The 12561-nt window shown below is 35.4% G+C and overlaps 1 protein-coding gene across 1 annotated transcript; it reads left to right on the forward strand.

The window, feature by feature from the left end:
• The first annotated feature begins 397 nt into the window (after positions 1–397).
• LOC131776524 (uncharacterized) lies at positions 398–12169 on the forward strand. The gene is made up of 18 exons (XM_066160212.1): positions 398–737; positions 1360–1538; positions 1921–1991; positions 2644–2807; positions 3684–3802; positions 4403–4512; positions 4751–4853; positions 5442–5528; positions 5675–5765; positions 6151–6202; positions 7116–7225; positions 7635–7716; positions 8178–8265; positions 8450–8550; positions 8962–9103; positions 9244–9327; positions 10228–10337; positions 11236–12169. Exons 1-18 carry the CDS (start codon positions 410–412, stop codon positions 11276–11278), a joined length of 2064 nt encoding a protein of 687 aa, XP_066016309.1. The 5' UTR covers positions 398–409; the 3' UTR covers positions 11279–12169.
• Positions 12170–12561: the final 392 nt, after the last annotated feature.

Genomic DNA, 12561 nt, shown 5'->3' on the forward strand with positions numbered 1-12561 from the left:
AAAAAGTCTCTGAACTCAGCTGAAATCTTTTTTCCTCTCGCTGAACGTCATCTTCGACCAAGCATCTGATTGGCTAATGACTGGAAGAGAGAAAGAAGAGGCGGGAAGAGAAAACGCGGGCCGCCGCATGCCGGCGCGGCTACACGGCAGTCACCTCTCTTTCATTTCATATCCTCCTTAAGTCCAGGTATGCTGTTATATATATAATGAAGAAAAGCACCTTGAATTCAGGATCATATAGACTTACTTGGGGAGGAATTTGTTTTCGCAAGCCCACCTGCACACTTGCATTTGCTTGCAGTTGCTCGCACTGACCATGCACCTTTCCATACGATCCTTACCCTCTCCTCCCAGCAGTCAAAAGTGACACATCCGTCCCACAATCCTTTGTTGGATACTTCAAACAAAGATGGCGGACAAATCTGTCAGTGATATCTTAGATCTTCTTTGTAGCCATGTGAAGTTAGAAAGAGATAGAGGGCTACAAGCTTTGGAAGGGAAACTGAAAGATACTTCAAACTTTACTTCAGATATTCAACAAGTAGAGGATTTGCAAAACTCTTTGATCAAACTTGTGACATCGACGGATGGAGCCTGGGAGACACGACATGGTGGTTTGACAGGAAGCAAGACATTTATTTTGAACAATCTCGGCTCGGATGATTTTTGTGAGACCCTCAGAAAAAAAGCATTAAAATTAATGCATGATGACGAAGCGAGGGTCAGGATTGCTTCAGGTGAAATCAGAATTAAAGCTAATTTTACAGAGGTTAGGAGCACGATCGTCGCAAACCAAACAAAGAACATTGGGATTACCCCTTCCCAAATTTACCAAATTGTCCTTTTAGAAGTTCTTTGGCGCGATCAAATCTCTTCGGAATCTTTAAAGTGTCCATTGTGGCTACAACCGATCTGTGAAAATGCATGCGTAGGCTATTGATGTAGAGAATATTTTGCCACGTATTATCCCCCCTTTAAAAGGATATGTGACAAAGCCACGATATTGATCAGCTCCCAACGTAAAATTAAATTAATAAGTAACCTCAACTTTAAAAGTTTTCTGAGTCACAAAAGACACTTTTCATCGTTGCAGACACTTAAGCAATAGATTACATAGAGACCTTTTAAAGAATTTGGTTTATTTTTTTTTACGTAACGTATAACTCAGATAGTCAAAGTACGTACATTGAAATGATATCAAAGGAAAGTTACCTGCTTGTCTCTGTTGTTCATTTATGAAATAAGTTTTGATAACGTTTTTATCTGTTTCCACTCTCTAAAATACACTTTATTGTGTTCATTTTCACAGTGCTGTGCACTGATTTCAAAACTTCATCCCCTTTTTTTTTATAATTACAGGAGAGGTACTTGGTGCCCTTTGTTCAATGAAAGGTACAGGAGTTTTTGTGGCCTGCTGTGATGAAATCTTGAAGAATGTGGGTGAAAATTTGGAGAGAAGATTGCCTGACCCTGAAGAAGTAGCTGAAGGACTTATGCATAAATTAACTGGTAGTGAAAAGGACACAGGTGAAGAAAAGGTGAATAACTAAATACTTTTAACCCTTTACACTCTAACATTAGCATGCATATTCTCCATACTGCTCTCCATACATTTCCAAAGAAGCTGACAAGGAGAATTTGTATAACAATCAAGAGCTGCTTTAGTTGGTGATCATCTCCTTTATTCTTATGACTTTCATGTTTGACTCAGGGGTGATTTGGTAAGGAGAAATTAGATGCTAGTCACTCTTAGGGGCCAAAGGGTTAAAATAGCGATGTGTATTTGAAAATAGAAAAGAAACTTCCAACTTTTTTTGTTCAACAACTAAGAGCAATAACATTTAGTCTTTATGTTAATCAAATCACTAGTAGTATTCTTGTCTCAGCTCTTTTTTCATACAATATTATTTGGATTTTCAGCACAAAAAAACAGATGCTGCACAGATATTTCATGATACTGCTGGATGGAAACATTTGGAGACAAGCATGAGGTTTGTCACATGCTATCAACTCCAGTTTTATTAACAAAAATATAGTAACTGCCTATAGTGCTTTGTGTGTGTTTGTGATATTTAGACAGGCTGGCCCAGTTCAGCTCAGAGCTGGTTTAAATGGGAGCTTGTGTAAGCAATGACAAGGTCAGACCACAACACCGGGGACTATGTTCCCTACTCTTTACGAGAAGTATGTGGGTTTTTAACCCTTTAACTACCAAGATCTTGATGTCAATTCTCTCCTCAAGCTGTTACACATTTCCTTGTAAATTAGTTAAATGAATTTGGTGTTAGATCAAGATAACAACTTCTACTTGATAAGTTTGAGTATTCTCATAAGCTGTTTGCTGGATGATGTGAGGATTTTATAACAAGAAGTTTCATGTTAATCACTTCTCAGAGTTAAAGGGTTAACATCCTCTGCTGACCAGTACAGAGGAGAGACAGGAGACAGGGCCTACAGCTTATCTTCTTATTAAGGCTAAGGCAGCACATTCTTCTCAGTCATTTTAAGATCCTTGGTCTTGCATGTTAGTCTGGTCTGGAAATTGAGCCCTTGACCTCCCTTATGCCAGTCCTGTGCTACATAATGTAAGCTAACCAAGTGCGGTAAACAGAAGAAAGGTGGCTGAGATACTTTATGTTTTAGGTGTCTTCAATCAGTGATAGAAGGATGTGGAAGAGCCTTTAATGAATACATCACTCAGGACCTTCTAGATCTGATATTTCAAGCATTAAACCATACAAACAGATTTGTGAGAGAGACAGGTTATCAACTCTGTGCATCACTTGTTAGCCTGGGAAGAAAGCAAGGTAGGAATCCTTTTGGATTAATTCTCAATCGGTTTTTCTTTATCTTTCTAGTAACATACCTATAGTTTTCATGCAAGCTCATTTCTCCTGTTGTAAAACAGTTGGGGAGGGGGGAGTCCTGATCCTGTTTAAAGTGCAGATGATGAGTGAATTTTTCTAACATTTGCACATAAAACAGGATCATTGCAAACTAAACAAAGAACATTTGGATTACCCCTACCCAAATTTACCAAATTGTCCTTTCCGAAGTTCTTTGGTACAACCAGATCTCTTTGGAATCTTAAAAGTGTCCATTGTGGCTGCAAGTGATCTTTGAAAATGCATGTGTAGGCTATTGATTTAGAGAATGTTTTGTCATGTATGACCCCCCCCCCTTCTCAATCATCTTTTCTTTATCTTTCTAATAAAGCAACTATAGTTTTTATGTAAAAAAATTGACTCATCATGTGCACTTTAAACAGTACTTCACATGTCAAATTTATAGGGGAAAACATCAAGTCTCTCCTTACCTTGCCTTTCTGTAAAATACTGTATTAATTTGAGGTTAATCAGGTATCACATTTAACCCTTTAACTCCCATGAGTGACCAAAACAGAATTTCTCCTTACAATATGAATACAATATTGACTAGATAAGTGATGAGGATAGAGAAAAATATCAATTTGGTGATAATTAGTTGATCCAATACAAAATTCTCTGAACTAACATTATAAGAATTGTCTGGTTGACAGTAAGAAGAATTACAAATTTGATCTGGGGTTTATTGGGTGAGACCTGTCAAATTTATTTTCTCTCCCTATTCATAAGTATATGATGCAGCAGTGTTCTTCGTTTAGTTCTTGAGTTATACAATTCAAAATGTGCACTTTTTTGCAGATGAGTCGTCTGAAGGTACAGAGTCTGTCAAAATAGATGTTAAAGAAAATGCAATACTCAAACATGGAGATCAGTTTTCAGATTACCTGAAAAAAGGATTGTCTGACAACTGGAGCCAAGTATGTTGACAGATTACTTGTGCAACACATAGATTTTAATTTTAATAATATCCCTTTTCAAGATAGCAATGTAGTTCAGATTTTTACTTACATTGGTTGAAATTTCAATCACTAGTTGAAGTGTTCTCTTTTTCATCCTTTGTCCCAGATTATAATAATCTGGAAGAAAATTTTCAAAGAAAATTTTAAGGGGAAGATTATTTTGTTTTTCATGGAAAGATAACAGAAAAAAAACAGTAAGAACCATAATTCATTAGATGCCAAAAGCTCCTCAGTCCCATAATTAGAATGGTGTTATTTATCCAACATTTCTCAGGAATTCTCCTTACTGTCTGCCATACAATTCTCATGATGTTAGTTCAGAGAGTTTGGTATTGGGTCAACTTATCCCCTAATTGATATTTTTTATATTCTTATCACTTGTCCGCTTGATGCTGTGATGTTAATGTGACTTGTTGTCAATGTTGTATGACATCAAACAACCACTTAATACATTGTTTGGTTTTCACTTTACTTTGCTGCATAATTTCTTGAGACTGTTGTGTTTAGATACTGGTCATACTTTATACTTCATAACATCTGTTTTCATTTGAAATGTAGGTTAGGTTAGCAGCCTCTGTAGCCACGAGGCAGTTCTTTCAGACTCTGCCCAGTAATGAATCAAGAGAAAAGTTCTTCCCCAAGGTGTTACCAGCCATGTGTCTGAACAGGTTAGACCATACAGTATAATTTCTGGAATAATTCCTGATTTGAATCAATTGATTCTTCATCGAGCAAATTATTGTTTCTGAAGAAATACAATGCTGATGAAGTTGAATGCAATATGAAATGAAAAGTTAACTTTTACCTTAACACATCTTAACATTTCAATTTTAAATCTATTGACATCAGGATTGTAAATAAATAGTCCCAATTATGTAGCTGAATTGAAATCACTTTTTTTAAAAGGTATTATGTGGCAGAAGGTGTTAGAATATACTCCCAGCAAAGCTGGAAAATGATAGTTGGAACAGAAGGAAAGCATATGGTGGAAAAATACATCACAGAGACAGTGAGTAAAAAGGATTTTATTTTGAATTAAGAAATATTTATGTAGGGAAGTTGTAAAAAGGTTAATGTGTTAATTATTTTCATCTTTTGACCCCATTAGAGTGACTAGCATCTAATTTCTTCTTACAGTTTCACCCCTGAATCATATATTAAGATCATGAGAATAAAGGAAATGATCTCAAGTGAAGAAGCTCTTGATCATTCAATAAATTCTCCTTCTCAGCACCTTAGTAAATGTATAGATAACAGTATGGAGAATATGCATACTGATGTTGGGGTGTAAATGGTTAAGAAAAAGGCAACATTTTTATGTTTAAAGACATCAGACTGAGTGTTGTTGATAGCAACAGTTGAAATTAGTGCAAAGTACGAAGATGAGTTTAAAATGTTAATATTATCTTAATACATCAAAGATCAGACAGGTGTAAGAACTGGGAAATTTATTATGTTTGAGACATTGTTTTGACATAATTAAATTCTTACAAATGGCCAAAGGGTCACCAGTTAGGAGAAAAACATTTCAGATCTGAGAGTGAAAGTGTTAAATAACTGCTGATATGATGCTTGATATATTATTATCGTCACTTAGGTTGAATTTTATATAAGTCAAACCAAGGCAGACAACCATGCTGTCAGAGAGGCAGCTTGTGCCTGCATAGCTGAACTTGGGACTAAGGTTGGTTTACAAACCCTTCAAACAATAACATGTAAATTCTGTAATTATTCTGGTTGTATGCTGGACTTTCAGTTATTGATCTTAATAGATAACTGAAGATAATTTCCTAAAAAAAAAGTTTCCTTTGTCCATTTGATTTCTTCTAGGTTAGCCAAGACAGTTTAAGGTCACATGTGTCAGAACTTCTTCAGGCTTTGGTGTTTTGTTTCAAAGATGACAGTTGGCCTGTAAGGGATGGTAAGTTTTGTGCTTTGTTGTGTTGATGCAGGCCAGGAGTGAGGCAATGGTATTGATTTGAGAGGAAGTTTTTGAGTGTAATTTTGATGGCTGTGAGTGATCTTCGAATTTTGAATTTTGAATTTTTGAAATCCATATGATAGGACATGACTAATTTATCTTTATAATTGTGACTAAGTATACAAGGGTGTGAAAGCTGTTGTTTCTAGGGATTATAATTACCTCTTTTAAATCTGTTTTTTTCAAGTCATTCAATTGAAGTTTTTTAATTTTGATTTTAACAAACTATGCACTCAGCATGTTTTTGTCTTAAATTTACCATTTGACACTTTGTAACTGATCACAGTTTAAATAACAGTTCATAATGACATTGCTTCTTCTTCAGCTGCTTGTGTGGCCTGTGGAAATTTTGTGCTGTGTTTTCCTCAGGAGTGCAGGTTGGTGGGATGATTTGTTATTTTGAAATCCTGTTTCTGCTCACAAGAGACTGCAGCTCTGCCCCCTGTTAAGCTGTCAATTCTCTCTTTCCTAACTGGTTAAATTTTACTGTAATTCATATGAAAGAATTTGATGTTATTTTATGGTAAGATTACACCCTCCAGCTGATAAGTTTGTTTGTTCTTGAGTCTTATTAATAATGGTAGTATGACTGGGTGGAGTCCAGGAGTGATTTGCAAAATCAGATAACCACAAAGTGAGAGTCCAATTTGTCAGTGGCGAGCATGATTACAAACAGAATTGGACAACAAGAAGTCCTGTTACCAATTAATCAAAACTGCAACAACATTTGAGGAAGAAACTAGACATTTGTTATAAGTTTTTATAAGAAAACAACTGTTAACTTGACAAAATGCATGACAACAGCTAGCACACACATGATGCTTTCTGTCCATGTACACAGGCATGACGTGTCAACTGTCCTATTACATTGTCCAATCATAAGCATAGACTGTCCTATTGGTGCTCAAATTGGGCTGGTGATAACCAATCATGTTTTAGAATTTTATTATAGTTTCGATTAACTGGAAAATTGTAGAAACTCTCAAAACCAAAATAGGTAAGGTTGTTGTGGCACACATGCACTTGCCATAGAGTGACCAGCATCTAATTTCTCCTTTCAATATCACCCATGAATCAAACATTAAGGTCATGAGAATAAAGGAAATGATAATTAACTGAGGAAGCTCTTGATTGTTAAATAAATTCTCCTTGCCAGCACATTAGGAAATGTATAGAGAACAGTATGGAGAATATGCATACTGATGTTAGGGTGTAAATTAAGGGTTAAGAATTAAAATGCCTCACCTGAAACAACTTTTTCCTTTTTTTCTTTTTTTTTTTCTTCTTAAGTTCCAGCATGGATGAACTGTATCCTTTATTTTTTGAGAATCTGTCAGACAGCATCCCTTCAGTAAGGCAAGGTGCAGCAGTGTCACTTAGCAATGTTGTTAAAGCTTACGGTAGGTACCTTCACTTGTCATTAGTTCTCACAAATGATTTTCTCTGGGTTATGTAAAGTACTTTTTAAGAAATGGTATGGGATGTTAATTTTTTATAGGGACTGTTGAGGGGAAAGGTGATTGACAGTTTTGTAATGTTACTCTTTATCAATTCAATTTGTGACTATTTTAATTTGCCATGGCAAAATAAATATGTAACAAAATTTTCAGCAAATGTTGCTAAGAACTTGAATGGGTGACATTTTTATTTGTTTGGTGTCTATATCCTAAAAATAGAGTGACATAAACATGTGTTTGGATGTATTTAAAGGTTTGAAAATGAACTCTGTGAAACATAATTATATTGCAGAACAAGTACAGTAATTGTTTTGTAGACTATCAAATATAAAATTAGTTGCTTTATTTGCAGGGGAAACTGCATTGAATATTGTTATTAAGAGAGTGACAGAAGGTCTACAAGGAATTGAGAAACAGGAAGCCACCACAGAAAAGTAAAAATTCATTTCCATCTTACATTTGATCAATTATGGTGCACATTTTCTTCAATTGAAAGTAAAACACTTAGTAGCTAGTTTAGTTCCCTAGACATTTTTTATAACTTTTTGTTATTACTTGCTGTTTTCTTAATTGTCTTTTTCATGGATATTCCTTTTTCTGACATCTCTCTTCCTTAGGAAAGTCTCCAATTGTAGCTGTCATTACCAAAAAATATGAGTGACCAAGACAGAATTTCCCCTTACAATATCAATGCAATATCAACCAGATAAGTGATGAGAATTAAGAAAAATATCAATTTGAGGATAATTAGTTGATCCAATTCCAAATTCTCTGAACCAACATTATAAGAATTGTATGGTTTACAGTAAGGAGAATTATAAATTTGATCTGGGAGTTAAAGGGTTAAGTAACCTGACACTAAGTAATGATATCAATGTTTCACTCTTTTTTTAAGGTATACAGGAGTAGAGAAGGGCCCAGCCACATTTGGAGTTATAAAAAGACTGAGAGACAATGATATGGAACTACATACAAACAGACAGGTATTTGCAAAAAAAAATTTATTGTTAATGCAGTGTTGAATTTTGTGTGAGATTAAAACATGTATCAGACTGTGCAATTTGGACAGAGCACTATTGTTTTTGCTGTCACTCACTATGATACTAAATTGTGAACTTGTTGTATTGAGATATCATAAAGTGTATAGAAGTATTTTTTGGTGTTTAGATGTATTCCTGTGGGTCTCTTGCTCCTAAAATGAGAAGAGGAGGTGGATGTGCAGATCATCTTTTCAGAAGACCTGCTGAGCCATGGGAAAGGGCTGATGGGTGAGTTTAAATTTATTAATATGACTTTTAGTGCAAGAAGGTTAAATGATTTATCAGATCATGGATATTAAAAGATTAATTTTTTTTTCAGTCTTAATTCTAGATGGGTTTGTTTAAAGAGCCATAAATGACACCAACTTTGAGTTAAAACAAAGGGGATTTTGGTTATTTTCCCAATTGGATCTAAATCTGGAACTCTTGATTTGGATGCAAGCTTACTGTTCACTGTAGCAATGTTCTTTATCACAATGATTAAAACAACAATTGTGAAGGTGTCTTCAGAGGTTAAGTTGACAAACACCAACCTTTTACTTATCCTAAATTGGATTTGCACAAATTAAAATGACTTTGGAGCTTATTAGTATTAAATGGCAAGTTGATAATTGAGAACTCTTTTCCTCCCTCTCCTAGTTGCGTGGATCTTGTTGCTGAGCTTTCAACTAATCCCAAGGCTCATAAAGAAGTGATCACCTTAATGCCACTTGTAGCAGAGGCAGCCCACTATAAACATTATACTCAGCATCTACATCTACTGGAAACTGTGTGCACACAGGTAAACCAACTTGGAAACATTATAATGTAATTCTCAGGCATAATAAGTTATAAACAAAATTATCCATTTTTTTAAAATTTTTGTTTAATAATTAAATTATACAATTATTGTATTTAAATTTTGACTATATTTTTTTCCAGCTACCATTTATAGCCAAAGGAATAGGAAAGAATCAATTCAAAAGACATTTTGAGCTTTTCATTGACTCAATCTTTTACAGTCTGGTAAGAACTGCTATTAGTTTTGTTCTCGAGTAGTTCCTACATAGTGGCCCTTTGATTGGTGCTCTTAAATCTGGATCATGACATCTTGTAAAAGTTAGCTGTATTTCCTGTATTTGCATCTTACTGAAAAAGTATGGCATTTAAAGATTCTTTGTACATGTGAAACTTAGGATTACCCTGTAAGCTAAACTCCCAAGGTCTCATGAATCATTTATGACCTTTGTTACATTTTGTTCTTAATCAAAACTAAATTCTCAAACTGATTGGTTATCACTAGTGTGATTTGGACAGTGTTGTAGGACAGTGTTGTAGGACAGTGTTGTAGGACAGTGTTGTAGGACAGTGTTGTAGGACAGTGTTGTAGGACAGTGTTGTAGGACAGTGTTGTAGGACAGTGTTGTAGGACAGTGTTGTAGGACAGTGTTGTAGGACAGTGTTGTAGGACAGTGTTGTAGGACAGTGTTGTAGGACAGTGTTGTAGGACAGTGTTGTAGGACAGTGTTGTAGGACAGTGTTGTAGGACAGTGTAGTAAGACAGTGTAATAGGACAGTTAAAGGGTCATTTAACACATCATGTCTGTGTAAGAATTTTGCTGAGGTAACTGTTTTAGTCTTTTTTATGAAAACATGTAACAAATGCTTGGTTTCTTTCTCAAATTTTGCTATAGTCTTATTAATTGGTAACAGGACTTTGTGTTGTCCCATTTGGTCTGTAATCAGACTCGTTATTAACAAATCGGACTCCTGCTTCGAGGTTGTCCGATTTTGTCGATCACTCATATGATTACAGACTGAATTGGACAAAACAGACCACTCTGTCCTATTACCATTATTAGCCTTTTTGGAATACTTGTCATAATAATTATCCTCACATCTGGTTTTATATGCATTCTCTGGCAGAAAAGTGACAATGCACTAACATCCACAGCAGCTTCTGAATGCCTTTCTCAGTTAAGCTCATTGCTGGGTCCTTCAATACTTAGAGGACGGATAGAAATGCACAACCCCAGGTAAAAGAGCTTGCGTTGTCACCTTGACCCTTTAACTCCCAGAAGTGATCAACATGTAACTTCTTCCTATATTATCCATACACTATCCAGCAAACAGGTAATGAGAATACTCATACTCATCAGGTACAAGATATTATCTCAATCGAACACCTAATTCTCGTAACCAATTTACATGGAAATGTGTATCAGCTAGAGGGGAGAATTTATAATCAGATCAGGGAGTGAAAGTAAATTCCTCCATATTGTTCTTCATACATTTTCTATGGTTCTGATAAAGAGAGCTGGTTTAACAGTCAAAATATTTTTTGGATGAAAACAATTTATTGTATTTTCCCTTGCCAATGATTTATTCAGGGTTGATACTGTATGGTGCAATTAAATTCCAGTCACCAAGATCAAAGGTTAAAAAACGAGGGAGGCATAAGCAAAACATGATAAAAACTTAGACCTCGATGTTCAAAGTGAAAGTTGGGGGATGCAAACTGTTGTCTGTTTTGGTGCTGTTGCCAGGAATCCATCATATGACAGTGACCTTGCAAGAAGTAAATAAATAAGAAAGACTATTGATTTAAGAGAATAAGTAGTAGCCTGAATAACATGTGCATGGTGAGAATGCAAGCAATGCGAATGAGTGAGCAAATATTGCATGCGTGACTTTTTGCTTGCTTGTGCTGGTTTACATCACTTGCTGGCATACGAATGTTATGCCTGTGATGCAGGCTAGAGAGTTAGACATAGATAGTGGTGTGTTGTAACAATTATAAAAACATACTCAAGTGACAGTATTGCTAGAATATTAATTCAGTACCATGCGATTTGTTGACTACCACTTGCTTTACTCAGTGTAATATTCCTGGCCATTTCACTGATTATCTGTCTTCCTTCCATTTTCCCCCAGTTATCTTGATCTTTTGCCGCCAACTCCACCAGGACATGTGTGATTTACAAGGCTGGATCCAGCACACAACAATTCTTTTTGTTTCCTGCTCCTTGCAATGCTTTTGCTGTGAATAAAGGAAGGGAAAAAGACAATAATTATTACCTCTGAATCATCAGATTATTATTCTTTTCCATCACATTAATATGGGAAAGAGAAAATGGTTCTCCATATTTCAGTAGGCTTGGTTGATTGACTTAGATAGTTACATCAATACCAAAGAGTCTATAAAAGAATCTGATGTTGTTGCCTTAACTCTTAAATTCTTATCATCAGCATGCATATTCTCCACACATTTCTGAAGGTGCTGACATGGAGAATTTGTTTAACAGATTTGTTCTTTATTTGGTGATCATTTTGTTTATTCTCCTTTTTGTGTGTGATTGAGGGGTGATATTGTAAGGAGAAATTAGATGCTGGTCACGCTTAGGGGTCAAAGGGTTATAGATTGTTCAAATATCGGACTAATTATTTTATGTACCAGGTTTAACAGTGATAATATCAGGCTGATGTATTGCATGCAAGATTAAAATAATTCCATACAATAATATATTTTTATTCTCTGTTCAAGAGGGTCATTTCTTTCCCCTGCCAAGGACTGCATCTTTTTCTTCTTTCCTCCCTAAAATGACCAGTTTTCAAGAGAAGTGATTTTAGATAACTCCATGTTTGATTTCAGTGCTTGACATCCGGTTCTCGTTTTCAACAACAAACTGATAGGGTTGTTATGACCTCTTTGTTTGATTCAGGGGTGATACTGTGGTGAGAAATAAAATACTTGTCGTTCTTTGGATCAAGGTTACTTCCCACCTACAGAAGCAGAAAAAAAAATTTTTTTTTCTTTTTTTTTTAAATGAATTAAAGGCAGACATTTTGCGAACGTTTCCAAAGAAAGAATTAAAATCTCGAAAATTATCCGAGTTATTCGGAAAAACGTATTTCAAATAAAAGTTTGAAATAAATCAGGAAGGTGTCATAATCTTGTAAATGGTGAATCTCCTGGGGGAATTTTGAGTGGGTAACGTACTAGAATTTTTTTCTTCTCATATTTCCGGCAAAATTATCGTTTCCAGTTCCCTTTTACTGTTGAAAATTCAACATGGCGGCGGAATCGTTGTTGTTCTTTTGTGTACTCCATATATAGCCGGGTTTTTTTCGTTATCACATGGTCTGATCCATGAATATGACGAGATGATACGACATATTCCACTAGATTCTGCCAATCGCAGATCGTGGATGTATATTAATATTTGCAGGCGGAAATACATGGAAATTATCCTCAGCTAT

The sequence above is a fragment of the Pocillopora verrucosa genome, chromosome 13, assembly GCF_036669915.1.
Source record: "Pocillopora verrucosa isolate sample1 chromosome 13, ASM3666991v2, whole genome shotgun sequence".
Taxonomy (NCBI): domain Eukaryota; kingdom Metazoa; phylum Cnidaria; class Anthozoa; order Scleractinia; family Pocilloporidae; genus Pocillopora; species Pocillopora verrucosa.

What these genes read in the sequence shown, in the direction of transcription:
- LOC131776524 (XM_066160212.1), top strand. Translation starts at nt 410, where the DNA reads ATGGCGGACAAATCTGTCAGTGATATCTTAGATCTTCTTTGTAGCCAT. An exon ending in TAGCCTGGGAAGAAAGCAAG is followed by an intron (nt 2,808 to 3,683) that starts GTAGGAATCCTT and finishes ACTTTTTTGCAG; the next exon opens with ATGAGTCGTCTGAAGGTACA. An exon ending in CCAGCCATGTGTCTGAACAG is followed by an intron (nt 4,513 to 4,750) that starts GTTAGACCATAC and finishes TTTTTTTAAAAG; the next exon opens with GTATTATGTGGCAGAAGGTG.